Genomic DNA, 16,191 nt, shown 5'->3' with positions numbered 1-16,191 from the left:
TCCAGTGATTGTATCTCCAACACTAGTCTGACAGGTGGGGGATTCAGAACTCGCAGAGGATACTTTTTCTGAGGCTTGTCTTTGTCGACTTTGATTGTTTCACAACTGATGTCTGCAGAGACGTTGGTCAGGTCCGGAGTTGGGTTCCTCCCCCGAGCTAGTCCTTTTGTTGTCTTTGATGGCTCCCATCCTGCCTATTTTCCGAGTTAATGTCTCTTATCTGGGTGTTGGCTACAATCTTTTTCTTTCGGAGAAGAGCTCCCAGCCAGGTTTGGGAGGAGGATTTCTTTCTTTTTACATACACATCTTTGGTTTTTATTATTTTAACATATACATCTTATTTATATATCTTTTCGAATTTTTACTTACACATAATTTATTACACATATCATTTATGCCCATTAATTTTCAGAGTTTTACTGTAAAAATAGGGTGGTTGTGGTTTTATGAACAAATTAACTTGATAATAAAGGTAGAACTAAATGAATTATTTCATTATTCTATATTTATATTCAAAGTGAAAAATAAGTCTGTCATAACAGCCAGATATATTTACTTCTTGATTACTTAATTTAAAATGTAGCTTGCTGTTTTTCTTATTGCAATCAGCATTTATTATTCTAGCCTGTTTATTAGTTAATGTGAAAGGGCAGTATTATTTTAAGTGTTAACTTTAAATGTTATTTCTAACTTTGATCATTTTTTTTTTCCAAGGTTGATGGAAACAGCTCAACATTAAGCATGAACATTCATTTCAAAACACTGAAAAGATTAGTAGAAGAGCACACATTCAGTGAAATTCTCATTCCCTTACAGTCTGTAATGATACCAACTCTTCCTTCAATTCCTGGTACCCATGCTAACCATGACCCTTTTCCTGGCTGCTGGGCCTACATTGCAGGCTTTGACGATGCGGTAAGGCTCTAGTTGGCACCTGCTTTTTCACTTAATATTAAACAAAACAGAGCTGCAAATACATCTCACTTCTCTAGAAATGGGAGGAAGGAGTAGGAAATTCTGCAATTACTTTTGTGGAAACTGAGTGGCTTCTGTTACAGCAGCCTGAGGCAGGTGCGGCCCATTGGCACTCAGATAAAGTCTTGGTCTGAGGTTAATGTGCTGCAGCACCATGCAAGTAATAACATGATAGGTTGCAGTGGTTTATTACAATTACACACTTTATTTTGGATAATCTGATACAGATGTTAGTAAAGAACTTAATTTTTCTTTAGGTGGAAATTCTTGCCTCACTTCAAAAGCCAAAAAAGATCACCTTGAAAGGTTCAGATGGGAAGTCTTACATTATGATGTGCAAGCCAAAAGATGATCTAAGAAAAGACTGTCGGCTCATGGAATTCAACTCCCTAATTAATAAGGTTTGATGAATGAGACAATCAGGTGCATTATAGTTTTTGACCAGGACAGAACACTGAGCTATCTAACAAAAAAAGACAATTTAGCTTGAGCTAAAGCTCACTGGAAGAAAAGTAAACTGGTACAAAGTACCTTATTTCAGCAAAAAGCAGTAGCAAGCGATATTGTATGACTTTTTAGAGACTTGTGAAAACAATAACAGATTACAGTATTCTGCCAAAACAATTGCTTATTCCAGCAAAAATAGACAGGACAGGTTATTTACAATAAACAAATACCTGCAAACTTTCTGCTGTCATGCTTAGTATTTCTTACTAAGTAATTTCTAATATATTTTATAGAACATAAGTAAATTAATCTTTTCATACTCAAGTGTTGCCATACCTCTTATTTTGGTTCTATTTTGTTTTTCAGGAATATGCTTAAGGTTAAGGTACCATGTCTTCTGTGAGGTTAAAACAAATGACAGCATCTCTGAAACACTAAAAGATTTATTTCAGATATTGCTTTTAAGGGATTTAAGTCATGTACAAGTTATGCAGTTTGACTGTTTCATTGAAAAATCCTCTTTGTTTTTAATTTACTTTTGAGAACAGATGCACATTTTGGTTTCATTTGACCTACTGCAGAGTGTGAAGCTTAGATTTGTAAATTCTAGATTGTGTGATTGGAAAGTAATTCTAGATAGAATGTAAATGCTATAAATCTATTTTGATCCTATCGGTGTTATGTGTTAATCTCATTTTCCTTTTGTGAATAGTGCTTAAGAAAAGATGCAGAGTCCCGTAGGCGAGAGCTCCATATCCGCACCTACGCAGTGATTCCATTAAATGATGAATGTGGCATAATTGAGTGGGTGAATAACACTGCTGGTCTGAGAAATATCCTGATAAAGCTTTATAAGGAGAAAGGTAAAGAAATATATTAGACTATAGTAAAAGTTTTTAGATATTTCTAAAGGGCTTGTATCTCATTAAGTAAATGAAACAAATGGCAGGCGTCAGGCTAAAATCTAGGAAGATGTAGTCACATGTATTTTTATCTATCTGCAATATATTATTATTCATATGTAGGTAGACTTTTGCTCTTAAATGGAAGAGAGTTGGTGCTTGGAATGAACAAGTTCCTGACAAGAACTGATACCACAGGCATCTTAATACTTTCCTACGTACAGTGATGTAAATTATTTCAGCAGCATGGGGATGTATGTGCTGCACTGAATAATAAAAAATAATGTGAACTTTTTCTTTCGATTTGATTTGTTATTTTTTATTTCTGTTACATTTATGTGATACATTAAGATAAAATACAGTTGAATCAAGTTTAAGAGTGCAGCAGCTTTCCAGAGAAAAGATCAGATTTCTTTTGAATTTCTCGTTAACAAAGCAGCTTTCTGGGCAGTGCAATAAAGGTTTGGGGAAAAACTTTCCTGTACCTCACAACTAACATGGTTTATAGATTATTTGTCATTTGATTATTTATTTCAGCTTTATGGAGACATTAATTTTATTTATTAATCTTTAAATTACCATATTGTAACAGTACATACCAGGATATATCAGGATAATCTCCATGTATTTGGGGATTCCTTTTGCCTAACTGAGGAAGTCTGTTGCAGGTATCTATATGACTGGGAAGGAGCTGCGGCAGCACATGCTTCCAAAGTCAGCACCTTTGCCTGAAAAGCTGAAAATGTTCAAAGAGGTGCTTCTGCCTCGTCACCCTCCCCTCTTTCATGAGTGGTTTCTTAGAACATTTCCTGACCCTACTTCATGGTGAGTGAGTGGGATTAGACTAGCTTAAGAACATCTACTTTGTGTATTTCCCTAAGAGTTAAAGGGACTGCAGGATAAGGACAGCTGAGGCAAGCAGTGCCTCAGAGCTGCCTGCTGTATCTCCACAGGTACAACAGCAGGTCAGCCTACTGCCGCTCTGTTGCTGTCATGTCCATGGTGGGCTACATCCTGGGGCTGGGAGACCGCCATGGGGAGAACATCTTGTTTGATTCTTTCACTGGGGAGTGTGTGCATGTGGATTTCAACTGCCTTTTCAATAAGGTGAGAAATAAATTTTTACTGTCTTCAGTTTTTTCCAAGTTTTTACTTTAACATATCCGTTCTGTTCTCTGTCTCACTTTGTCTTGTACCCCAAAAAAGCCTGGGATATGTGAAGAGGATGTGATCGTTCTGTGTGCTGTATTCAATGAAAACCAACTTTTTGATTTAGATAGTATCAGATGACCTGATATGGATACACTGAAACAGCCCAAATTTTAGACTGTTTATATTTCATGACTCTCCTCTCTCCACTATCACCCTCCAAAAAAACTGTAATTGCTACATTCAGAATTCTGCTGCTGTGCAGAATTTCTTGTTCTCTCTCACACAAATTTAGCACAAAAATTCAATGGTTCTGAAAAAATAAACAGCAGAAATTGTGGCCAGATTGGGATTTGGAGTTTTGGTGTTTCAGTTGAAAGATGCTTTTGGTGTGGGACATGTGGCCTTTTTAATTCAGATAAGTGAAGGAGAAATATTGTTAGGTTATTTATACTGGTTTCTTTTTTGAAAGTCTGAATTGTCCTATATAACATTTAACTTAAAAAAATGTTTTTAAGCTAACTTGCATATTATAAAAGAAAAGTTAGCATTTTGCAATGCAACTACAGAGCATAAATACATATTTTAAGAACAAAATTTTATACGCTGTATTAGTGTGTTTAAACAGGAAAAAAGAGGTTATTTGGACAATGTTATCTTTTACTCAAAGTAATTTCCTCTTATCCAAGTAGGACTGTGAGCTGAGCAAACATCTCTTGCCAGCTTGGAAACTGCCACTGACAAAAGATGGAGGAAAAACCTAAAGCCAATGCAAATGTTACTGTTTAAAAATGCTTAAAACACTTAGGGCATACTTTTTTTTCCTCAATGTAAAGGGAGAAACTTTTGAAGTTCCGGAAATCGTTCCTTTCCGCCTCACTCACAACATGGTTAACGGGATGGGTCCCATGGGAACAGAAGGTCTCTTCCGAAGAGCCTGTGAAGTCACCCTGCGGCTGATGCGTGATCAGAGGGAGCCTCTGATGAGGTATGGCAGCTGCTTTTGCTACAAACTCCTCAAAGCTGTCTGTAGTCTACAGGTGTGAAACAGTAACTTCTGGGGAATATGCCAGTTCCAGGATATGCCTGTCCTGCAGCTCACTCTCACCATGACATGGATATAGCACCATGACATGGATATAAAGCAGTATAAATATTCAGCACTAAATACAGGCTCCTGTCAGTGTTTGTGTTTTGAAAATTAAGTGTATTTTATTTATCGTATCCTTTTCTAAATTTTTTATTTATTTAGTGTTTTAAAGACTTTTCTCCATGATCCTCTTGTGGAATGGAGTAAACCTGTTAAAGGGAATACAAAAGCCCAGGTGAATGAAACCGGAGAAGTTGTCAATGAAAAGGTGAGTTTAAAACAAACACAACCTAAGGTATTCAAATGTGAAATGTCCATCATTGTTACAAATTACGTGTTTCCTAATTTAAACTCTGTCCTTTTTTTCCTTCCATTTAAAAATTTCTCTGGTTGTTCTTTGTTACCTCTCTGTTCATAATTTTTGTCTATAAAGAGATTTATTTTTTTTTACTGATAAAAAATGTAATTTATCTACTAAAGAACCAAACAATAAAAGCTAGTAATTCTCTTGTTAGTGTTACTAAATCAAGGACAACATCAGCAGAGGCAATGGATCTTACCCCTCACTTGCACAGTCCTCCAGATTTACAGTGATGTAACATCTGGAGTCCTTTCCATGTGTATTTTTGTGCTTTTCCAGAGTGGATGTTTATTACTGAATAAATACGTGCCTCAGTACATATCAAGAATTACATTATTAAAATTAGGATTTCATACTGTTTCTTTATTAGCTGCTGCTGAAGACTATATTATTAATCCAAAGTATAGCTTAATTTTTATTATCTTCCCTCTGTGCAAAATTTCTGAATTGTCCCTTTCTATTCTTATTTTTTTAAGGACTATTTAATGAAAATAAATGTGTAATAGAGGATAATACTTAGGGAGCACTGACAAACACAACAGCTAAGATAAGGAAAAACTACATCACTGAAACTGTATCACAACAAAGAACTTACCTGGGTTTTTTCAGCACAGAAAATCTGCTCTTCAAACAGTTACTAACCAGGCTGTGTCTACATAATTTTCTTTTACAAGACCACCCACACAGCTGTATATGTTAAAAGCTTTTTCTGGAGTGGTGCCAATGTTATGCCTTAGCTTTAAAAGAAAATGCGTGAGTGTAATTGGTATGAACTAGCAACCCCAGTGGGCCTTGGAACAGGTCATTTTGAGATGTTCAGCACAACCTCTTAATTCAACTTCTTCACTTTTAGTTGCTCCTAATTTTAACCTAAATTTTCCAGACTTCAATTTTATCCAGAATTCCTGGAACAAGGCTAGGAAAATGTTGCATTTATTTGAAAGTAATTGTATGAAATAAAGCTGTCCAGCAATTCTCAACTATATGTATTTATATAGCTCTTTCAGTCTTCTCTGGTAACTTTTAGCTGTAAAAATGTAAAGCAAAAGTTATAGCTTAACTAATAATATATTCATTCTAGAGAATTGTTTTTAAAAGTGAGTAGTCTTTGTTTTCAATATAGTTGGTATAGGCATCTGTATTTTGTATTAAATTCTAATATGATTTCAAACACATCTAAGAAATACTGGTTTTATTTTGAGAAGTGGAAGTTCATGAATAGTACCAATTTTTTTTTCTTCTTTCCAGGCCAAAACCCATGTCCTTGATATAGAACAACGGCTGCAAGGTGTCATTAAGACTAGAAACAGAATCAAAGGATTACCTTTATCTATTGAAGGGCATGTTCATTACCTCATTCAAGAAGCAAGTGATGACAACCTGCTCTGCCAGATGTATATGGGCTGGGCTCCATATATGTGAAATTTGTTCCCTTTGGAATGATACCATCCACAAGTGCTGTAGCTATAATATTGTTGGGAAGGAATCAAGGTACCTGGTTAGTTCTGTTGATTTTTGGCTGCAAGCAAAACAGGCTTATGGTCTTCCAAAATCTGTGCAAAATGTACAGTGCCCTTGCAAGGACACTATGAATGCAGATGTGTAAGGTGTTAGGATTTACTTTTTGTACACATGTAGAAATACGTAAGAACTTCTTAAAAATTAGACTATGCAAAGCTCTGCAAGTGTCTTACTCTTGACTATATGAAAAGTTTTCATGATACTGACAGATGCACTCTATAAAGTACTGTATATTTTTATAAATACATTTCTCATATGGCTTAGTTTAAAAAATACAATGAAGTTTAATACTGATATGATGTAAAATGATTATTTCATTTTTTGTATTCCTATTCAGAAGGGCTTTCTAAAAATTATTAGTATTTCTTTCCAGCAGTAGACTTTGTTTCAACTTTCTTCCATGTAGCCTGGCTATCTCTAGGAAAGCTTTTGGGATCTTAAATCTTAGCATGAGCAAACTAGTAAAGTAGTACTGGGTTCTGAACCTGCTGCCTTAGCCCTTGAGTACAGTGCTCTAAAAATCCCTCCTGAAGGACACGGCACAAAGCTGGGAATTAGAGGACCTCGGCAACATGCCTGTAATGCAGGCAGGTGATTGTAGCTGTGACTGTAACATCCGTGTCGGCTCCTGAGAGCCTTGCACAGCCCGTCTTCCTCCCCTGGAAAAAGCGTGGCTCTAAGGAGTGCTTTTCGACTCCATTTCAGAAAAGGTGTTTTAACACAGACAAGAGTAGACCAAAATATGGTTGAAAGGCAAATGCTAACTTACAGTGATGCTTGTTTTCTAGGCATCCAAATTGTAGGGAAATGAGGGGTGGGAGGAGATAGGGAAAAATTATACCCTTTTAATCTACAGTAGGCTATCATTAGAATTTTTGTACAGTGGTTTTGTTTCTGCTATTCTGAGATACAAACTACGCTGTTAGGTTTTAATCACCGGCTCACACTGTGGTGTGACACTCGAGTATTCGTTCTGTTCAGCTGAAATCCAGAGGCTTGGGAAAGTAAGAAAACGGGTCTGCAACTGCTTCTGGAGCGTTTGTTTATCTGTCGATCTAGTGAGTAATCTAGAAGTGTTGTCACTGTCCCATAAACGTGACGAATTTTCCTAGTAAAATATTTGAAACATACAGTGGTCTTTTCCGGTGTTTGAGTGCTGACGTTCTGTTTTCCCAGGCTTTATCAGTTTCTCGGAGCGCAGAGAGCCGCCGGGGAGCTGTTGCTCCGGGCGTTGCCATCGCGCGGGGAGCGGCCCTGCTGCCCGGGCAGGGCGACGGGGGCCCGGCGTGGGGCAGGGCAGGGGGCAAGGGGGTCCCGCGTGTTCGGTGTGGCGGCCGAGGGGCGGGAGCCGGCCCGGGCCCGCCCCGCTCCCTCCCCGGCGCCAGCCCCGCCCCGGCCGGGCCCGCCCCGCTCCGGCGCCGCTCTGTGCCCGCTCGCTCTCGGTGGTGCGGGCGCTCGGCCGCTGTCAGCGCGGCGCGCCGGAAGGAGGGCGGAGCGCGGCCCGCGGTGTTTGGTTCCGGCGGGGCTGTGAGGGCGGCGGGGAGCTGTGGCCATGGGGGTCCCCAAGTTCTACCGGTGGATCTCGGAGCGATACCCCTGCCTCAGCCAGGTGCTGAAGGAGCATCAGGTGAGCCGGAGGCGGAGCGCCGCTGCCTGACACGGGCCTGCCCCGGGAGGTCCTGACCGGCCCCTCGGCGGGACAAGGGAGGGGGACGAGAGCTCGGGCCTTGTCCCGGCCGGCCCTGCGGGACCGAGTCCCAGCCCAGGCCGGCTCGCCGTCAGCCGGGGCGGCGCAGCGGGACCCGCCGTTCGGAGCGGCCGAAAGTGGTGGGACGGCGGTGGGCGATCTCTGGGGAGCGGGAGAGGCGTTCGGTGCCCCCTGACAGCCCTCTTGTCCGGGCCGAGCCCGCCGGCGGCGGGCAGCAGTGCTCGGAGCCCGCGGCCGGGGGCCGGCGATGGTTTCAGCTGTCCCGGACCAAGAGTGCTCCGTTCCCCCGGGGAATGACCTGCCCACGGCGGCTCCCGGCCCGTGGTAGTGCCCGGCTGCCCCGCCGGGCTCGCTGCCCTCTGCGACCCTCTGCTCTGGATCCCCATGGCAGCTCTGTCCTGCTGCCTCGCACTCACGGGGAGCCCAGGGTCGGAGTTTACTCCTTCTTGGGCTCAGAAAAGTTAAAGCTGCTGACGGCCGAAGTCGTGGTAATGACGAGAGACAGGTTTTCCAGCTCGGTTGCGTTTCCTTGTCGCCTGCGTCGGACAGTTTGTGTTAGCAGCTAAACCGGGAAGTATGTTCAAGCCTGGAAAACGAAAGCCATAAACGATACTTCTAACACTCGGACAAAGACGTAATTTTTTCAGAGATGTCATGTTTGGTACCTGTTGGATGCAAGCTCTTCTAATTATAATTTTCAACTGGTGTCATAGATGTGGTTGTGTAGGTTGAATAAGGAAGTTCTGAAATAGATGATAGTTGTTTGAATATTAATACTCCCTAAACACCTGTGATTTTTAGAGATTAAATAGCTGTTGTGTCAATGTAACTAAGATGCCCAGCTCAAGTGATTCCTAGCGTGGATGTTTGGCCTTTCCTGCTAGTTTCAAAGCAGTTTTCAAAGCTTAGGTCTTTGCTTATGATTTGTTGGGCTTCTCTGAAGCGTCTAATGCTATCTGTGTAGCAAGGCGGCAGCAGATTATGCTGCTTTTTCTGCTGCTTCCTTAGAAGCCTGGGCTGCTCACACATCTTCACACTTGTGCTGAAGAACTGTGGCAAGCTGAGGAGGAGGCAGCAGTGTCTGCTTTAACCAGGGGGGTGGCAGCAGGGGGTGCTACCCTTGATGCCTTCTGAAAGAGGCAGTTAGAGCTCTGAAGATAAACAGTAAACACAACTTAACTCTTCCAGATCACTTGAATATACAGACTGACACATACTGGCATCTAGAGTAGATGCTAAGAGAAAACAAAAGCAAACCAACAAATTAAAAAGCCTGTGTATGTAAAATGGCATTATTGTTGTTAGATCATATTATAGCTGTGCTTCTTGAAGAAAACATAGGACCTTTTATGTACATCGCTTCCATATAGAAGCTTTATTTTTTGTCTCTTTAGAGTGCTACCTGTGCACTGCCCTGCTCACTTACCTGAAAGCACTGAGAGCAGTTTCGTTACTGAGTTAGCCATACTAAAGACCACGGTGTGCAATAGAAGACTAGTTACAACAGTTGAGTGGGGATCATTCTGGATCCTGCCTCTAATTTCTTCTCTTCACCATTTCCTCTTTCCAAAACAGTTACATTTCTCTTGCATCTGGAGGATAAATACAAGCTCAACAAGGTGCCTTTAAAGATGTGTCAGCAGCAGTGCTGTAGAAAACTGTAACAAGTTGGCAGTGCCTTTTCCTAGTGTGATGATAGGGGGATTTTTATGAGCAGTCTTACTGGGGGACTAAGGAACAGATTTGTTTAATGCTAGTTACTCTTGTGGCACATTTTGGTAACACAGAGGTAGTACCGGTCCCTTTGCATCATACATTTACCAGTGTTTGTTCCCTGTATGTTGCTTGTGTATATTTGGGAAGGCTTTCTTTTTCCTTTAAAAGAAAACGTGACTGCTACAGATAAGACTGGTAGAAGAACAGAGAACTAGAAGGAAAAAGAAAGTCTGTTTGGAAAGTCTGGGTAAGAAATTGATGTTATTATTGCCAGCTCTCTGCTTTTGGTGCTAATTGCCACTCTCTAGACTCAAAGGTGCTCACAAGCGCAGCTGAAGAGAGCATGGAGTGGTTGGGGTAGGAGCTGCTATACAGGGGGAGAGCTCTAAAGCTTCTTATGCCAGCTTTGCTTCAAAATATTGTTGAAAATTGCATAGTCAGTTTTGTAGTTTTTTATTGTTTGTAGTGTAGCTATGAAAGGTTGAATCAATTAAATGTGCAGGCTTACAAAAAAGAAAAAAAAAATCTTCCTGAAAACAGTGGTTTTGGTTTGCTTTTCCATTTTACAGTGAAGACAGGGACGAAAGTCCTGAGGTCCTGTTCAGGACTTGGCTCACTGAGAAAAATCACAGTAACAGATTGCATTTGCAGGCAAACCCATATCCAGTCCAGATATTCTTACTCTGCCTGTTGGTGTGAAGGAGGTTCCACAGGGGTCTTCCCACCTCAGCTCATTTCCAGAGTGCTCTCAGGTGTGCCTTGGGTAGTGGCTACATTCACCAAGTGATACTAACTGTGGCATTTGTAGATTCCAGAATTTGACAACTTATACCTGGACATGAATGGCATAATACATCAGTGTTCCCATCCAAATGATGACGATGTCCACTTCAGAATCTCAGAAGATAAGATTTTTGCCAATATTTTTCATTATTTGGAAGTACTGTTTCGCATTATTAAACCAAGAAAGGTTTTCTTCATGGCAGTTGATGGAGTAGCTCCAAGAGCAAAAATGAATCAGCAGCGCGGGAGACGTTTTAGGTAAGAAGATCAGTTTTGCCTCTCTCTTGAGGATAGTAAACACTTAAAAGAACCCACTTCCTGAAATGTTCGCAGTGATAAGTAAAAGAGATTGTGAGTGGTTGTGCCTTCACAGTAATTTTAATTGAATGAGGGTAACTACCTGTAAAATGTTAAAACCAGGATTCCAAAAGGAAAGTTTGCTTGTTACATAAATTTTTCTCTGTGTACGTGGCACTTGGTAACAAGGGGAGCTTTTTCCTATGAAAGTTTCTGTGAATCAACTCTGCAGTGGAGCTCTTGCAAATGTTTCCAAATGCTTCATAATCTGTTAGTCTTTAGTATTTGTGAGTGCTATTTCTAGATATGCCTATTTGGTAGCTGTAGTGGAAGTCATAGAAAAAATCAATTTTCTAATGAAACTGATTTCCTATCAATACCAGTTACCAAGCTAGTTCAGATACAGAGCTACAAATAGATTAAGAATTACAGTAATGTTTTGGAAGATTTGGAAATTTTTTTTAAGATTGCTATAAGGAAAAAAAGCCAATGGTCAGACAATACAGGGATGGTGAGTGAAATGCAGCATAAACAAACTGTGGGAAAGGAACAGGAGAAAACATTTTCAAGCAACTGGATTTTTTTGTGGTTTGGTTTTTGATTTAATTTTTTCTTTAAGGAATAAAGGAGGTTGAGAGGAAGCAGAGATTAAGAGTTCTAAATAGAAAATTGTAGCAGAATTGAGAGCCTGACAAAAACCTACAACTTTGGTGGTTTCTCTGTTTCTGATTCAGAAGTGTTTAGGAAGCTCTTGGCCAAGAAAGCCTGGCATGGTGTTTGTTAGTTTCTCCATTACTGGGCATGATAAATTGTTGATAAATGATAAACTCATGACTCCCTTGGAATTCTACACCTGCTGCTTTGTTTAACTGTGTTAGCTATTGTTCTGGGGTAGCATTTTCAGATGTTTAGATAACAAATATTCCTGTTGTTTCAATGTTTGTTACCATTCCTTGTGATCAACCATTGTATGATCACCTTGGTATTCTAAATACTAACTGCATCTGTATAGACAGATTGCCACAGTTCTATGAAAAAAGTGCTATTTTTAAGCCACCTTAGTTGTATCAGAAATAAGCTCAAACTCTATTCAGGAGTTCAATTTCTCTCCTTTTTTATTTTTTAAGCACTCTAAAAAATCACCTATATTTATTTTGTCAAAAAGCTGTGCTTAGGTTATTGACATTTGAATAAGATGATTCATTCTCTACTCTCTCTCCAATGCTGTTTTGTTTCAGATCAGCAAAAGAGGCAGAGGACAAAATAAAAAAGGCATTGGAAAAGGGAGAAACTCTCCCTACAGAAGCCAGATTTGACTCCAACTGTATTACACCAGGTAAGATAATTTGTCAGTTATTTAAATTTAAGTGTTTATGGTTTGTCATCTGTATTTTGGTACTATTTTCCTATCTTAAGGCATGCTTTTTAAAAAATAGAAGACAGAATAAAGGCTTCAGTAAGTTTTTAACAAAAAAAACTTAACAGTAGGGCTGGAATACTATCTTATTCTAAACATTTTTAGATTACTATGTAAAAGGAAAAATATCTTAGGAAAGAAACCAGTCATCCCCTTCATCTCTGGCAAAAGTTTTATTTGTTTGGGTTTTTTTTAATACTTCTGGTATGTAAATGCAAACTAGTAAAAAGCTTTAACTTCGGTTTCTGTTTTCAGGAACTGAATTCATGGCCAGATTGAATGAGCATCTTAAATATTTTGTAAATATGAAGATTTCCACGGACAAATCCTGGCAAGGAATAACAGTCTACTTATCGGGCCATGAGGTTATTATATTTTCTTACTATCCTATTTGAAATATTTTTATTTTTTTTTTACAGTATAATACTTACTGCTGATTTTCTTTTTCTGTGTCCAGACTCCAGGGGAAGGTGAGCATAAAATTATGGAGTTCATCAGATCAGAAAAAGCAAAGCCCCATCATGATCCAAACACAAGACACTGTCTCTATGGCTTAGATGCTGACTTGGTATGTGCAACTAAAATAATACAAACAATAGGAATTTGTCAAGCGTGTACATTTTTGATATCTTCCTAAGCTCACAGAGTTCTAAAATGGTTTGAAACAAGCATGTGATTTTGTATTCCTGCAAACTTTTGAATTTGTAATGAAACCAAACATCGAAATTTATTTATGCTGCTTGAAAGGTTTAAAAAAAAATTAAAAAGTAAGATCTTTCTGATATCTCTTTGTAATAGATAATGCTGGGATTAACAAGTCATGAGGCACACTTTGCGCTCTTAAGAGAAGAAGTCAGATTTGGTGGTAAAAAGGCTCAAAGGTGAATTGATTTAAATTTACTCTTATTTTATTTATGATGAAATTAAATCCAAAACATACTGGGTGACTAAGACAGGTGTGTGTTTGGTGATTTGGGTTTTTTTAATTGATTGCATAGTAATTTAATTGTCTTAGTTTATTCTTTGGGTTAGAAAAGTCGTGAAAATAGAGAAATCAGCATACTGAATCATGCATTTGAATTGGTTTACATGAAAAAATGTATGCTGTCAGAACAGCTGATAAAAAAAATCCTTAAAGCTTTGCTGTGTTTTACTTTTTTCTTCATGTTATAGTGGAGCAACCTGGGCTGTATTGACATTGTTTCCATAGCTGTGTTATGCAGATAGTAACTTTCTAAAATGTGTGTGTATATACATAGATACATACATACTTAAATATATATGAGGTTTTATGCATAAAAGTAAATTACTATGATAATTACTAAAATAAACTCTCTTAAAATGGCTGGTAAATGCTATTATTCAGGGTTTGCCCAACTGAAATAACTTGTGCTCTTTAAACAGTCAGAAGATTGTGACTTGTTCCAGAACTGTGCATGTAGCTGGAGCTGTTCTGAAGTAATACAGGAATTAATTTATAACTGTTACTGTGGCTGGGTTCCTTCTTTGAAGGTCCTTAAGCATATCTTGGGTACATAAAGAGAGAAGATGGGAGAGACAGAAATAAACATTTCTGACACTGAAAGGCTTTTGGATAACACAGGATAAGTCAAAAATGTTTAGATAAATGTGTAATTTTTGCTAATAAAGAAATACTTTTTTGCCAAGGACAGTAAAATGAACATCAGAAATAAGCTTTCTTTTCAGTCTTTGAAGTCAACGTTTCACTAATACTCATAGGTAGTGTTTGCATGCAGCGCGGCAATATTTTTTAAAAATCTTACATCTAATCAAAGTAAAATAATCTGAAATAAGAGTGTGATTACTTTTTGAAAGATTAATTAGTGAAAATATGAAATCAAAAGGCAAAGTGTTATTTATTCCCCTCCTTCCCCAGCATTGTTCCATATTGTAATTTCTGAATAATTTTGCTCATTACAAGAATTTTTCTGTAAGTTACAGGAATTGACTTCTGTCAATATATTGTCACTTTTATGGGTACTTACAGTTGGAAATTTGAAAATCCTAGAAATATGTGCAAATTAATATCTCTCCACAATTTTTTCATTGAGAGAAATTGCTTATTTTATCAGAATTTTTAAGTCCAGTGCAGTGAAGAGTAAGGGCAGAATGTCTCTGGAGTCTTACAGCATCAGCCTGGTTGCCAAAGTTCTTTAATACCAATATGAAAATTGCATTTAAAAAGTGACACAATTGGTTCTGAAGCCCGATGTAGCTCGGAGTTTGTCTTACATGAGTTTCTCTGAGGGCTGCTATCACACACATCTTCCTTATTTCTATTATTAGGATTATTTCTAAAATTTTCTAATTATGTGTGACGACACAAGTATTTATGCTGGTTTGTCACTGGAAGTGGTCTCAGCTAGTTATAGTATCTACAAGGTGAAATAGTCTTTTATTAATTTAAAATACATCATTTAGCTCATTAATCTTTTGGTGTAGGTATTAACTGATTTGGGGCTAATGTTGGCTTAGGGTTTTTATGAGTAGTTTTAGTGAAGAGAAAAAAGGAAGCCAGAATATGTGTTGACTATGCCATAAACAAACAGTAGGTTTGTTGTTCTTTTATTGCTGCATTGAAACAAATAATACACGCAGAGCATATTTTCAAGTTGAGCATATTAATCTTTTACAAGAAGCATTTCAAATGACTACAAATGTAAACCAGTTGGTTTAGATGTGAATCTGTGTACTCTGCTCTTATTCAGGCTAGTTAGAAAATACCTTAAAGTGGTGAGGCTTGGTGCCAAGTTAGGCAAGTTTTTGAGCAGTGGGATAAGGATTTAGGAAATAGTTACTGCAGCATGGAACTCCACAATGCTCTTCTCTAAGTTAGCTCTTCTCCATACGATCACATCTGGTGTTTAAAAGATTATACTGCAGAATTTTATGGACCAAACCAGATTAATCCTGGGATAAATTCAAGGATTTATACATATTATGTATAATTTATACATTATATTTTCTGAAAAGATACAATCCTAGTAAAATTTCTTAGGTTTAGGTAACCTTGGATTTATTAATATTAATGTTGAAAGTGTGTTTATAAATAATTAACTCGGTGATTTGAATAATTTACAGAGTATGTGCACCAGAGGAAACCACGTTTCATTTACTGCACTTATCACTGATGAGAGAATATATCGATTATGAATTTTCCCCAGTAAAAGTAAGTTCTAATGGAGCTGAGATGGGAAAAAATGTGTGAATGTGTGAAGTCTTTATGCAAAAATGATAACAAAAATTATACTCCTGTGTGCTTTTCTTTTTTTTCTTTTTCCTCCAGGACAAGATTTCTTTTGAATATGATATTGAAAGGATAATAGATGATTGGATCTTAATGGGTTTCCTTGTAGGAAATGATTTTATTCCTCATCTACCTCATTTACACATTAATCATGATGCACTGCCGCTACTTTATAGAACATACATGGCTATCTTGCCAGAACTGGGAGGTGAGAAAGTTGTGGAAAGCAGAAGCATTAACATCGGTGTATTTATATTTATTAACCTTTCTTGCTATATTAGAATAGTCAGTATTTACTACACTTTCCTTAGAGAGGCAGCAAGATTGCATTTTATTATTTGTGGGGCATTTAAATGCAAATTTTAAAATTACTGAATTATTTGTTCAAAAGCATACTTAATTTTCTCAACAGGTTACATCAATGAGAATGGGTATTTGAATTTAGAACGTTTTGAGAAATATCTCACAAGATTGTCAGATGTAAGTAACTCTGAAATTTAGAGAATGTTGAATTTAAACTCAGTATTGTACCCTAAAATACACCATACTGTAGTTTT

At 38.2% G+C, this 16,191-nt stretch overlaps 2 protein-coding genes across 8 annotated transcripts in view; both read left to right on the top strand.

Annotated features, from left to right (window-relative positions):
- The window catches only part of ATR (ATR serine/threonine kinase), a 48,088-nt gene extending 41,742 nt beyond the window's left edge, over positions 1-6,346 (top strand). For both annotated transcript variants that reach the window (XM_058844386.1, XM_058844385.1), the window contains exons 40-47: positions 715-915; positions 1,233-1,376; positions 2,135-2,285; positions 2,993-3,149; positions 3,278-3,431; positions 4,310-4,461; positions 4,726-4,831; positions 6,173-6,346. In XM_058844386.1, coding sequence (XP_058700369.1) covers positions 715-915; positions 1,233-1,376; positions 2,135-2,285; positions 2,993-3,149; positions 3,278-3,431; positions 4,310-4,461; positions 4,726-4,831; positions 6,173-6,346 — 1,239 coding nt within the window. The remainder of the gene's footprint in view (positions 1-714; positions 916-1,232; positions 1,377-2,134; positions 2,286-2,992; positions 3,150-3,277; positions 3,432-4,309; positions 4,462-4,725; positions 4,832-6,172) is intronic.
- Positions 6,347-7,935: 1,589 nt separating this feature from the next.
- XRN1 (5'-3' exoribonuclease 1) overlaps positions 7,936-16,191 on the top strand; it is a 34,821-nt gene continuing 26,565 nt past the window's right edge. For 5 of the 6 annotated variants that reach the window (XM_058843698.1, XM_058843697.1, XM_058843696.1 and 2 more), the window contains exons 1-9: positions 7,936-8,072; positions 10,678-10,910; positions 12,188-12,285; positions 12,622-12,731; positions 12,824-12,934; positions 13,165-13,247; positions 15,469-15,556; positions 15,674-15,842; positions 16,047-16,114. In XM_058843698.1, coding sequence (XP_058699681.1) covers positions 7,998-8,072; positions 10,678-10,910; positions 12,188-12,285; positions 12,622-12,731; positions 12,824-12,934; positions 13,165-13,247; positions 15,469-15,556; positions 15,674-15,842; positions 16,047-16,114 — 1,035 coding nt within the window. In that variant the 5' untranslated portion in view covers positions 7,936-7,997. Of the gene's footprint in view, positions 8,073-10,677; positions 10,911-12,187; positions 12,286-12,621; positions 12,732-12,823; positions 12,935-13,164; positions 13,248-15,468; positions 15,557-15,673; positions 15,843-16,046; positions 16,115-16,191 lie in introns of those variants that run through there. The other variant, XM_058843699.1, reaches the window with a different exon arrangement.

Source organism: Poecile atricapillus, chromosome 8 (assembly GCF_030490865.1).
Source record: "Poecile atricapillus isolate bPoeAtr1 chromosome 8, bPoeAtr1.hap1, whole genome shotgun sequence".
NCBI lineage: Eukaryota > Metazoa > Chordata > Aves > Passeriformes > Paridae > Poecile > Poecile atricapillus.
The sequence above is the reverse complement of the archived record's forward strand: the minus strand, read 5'-3'. Positions and strand labels throughout refer to the sequence as shown.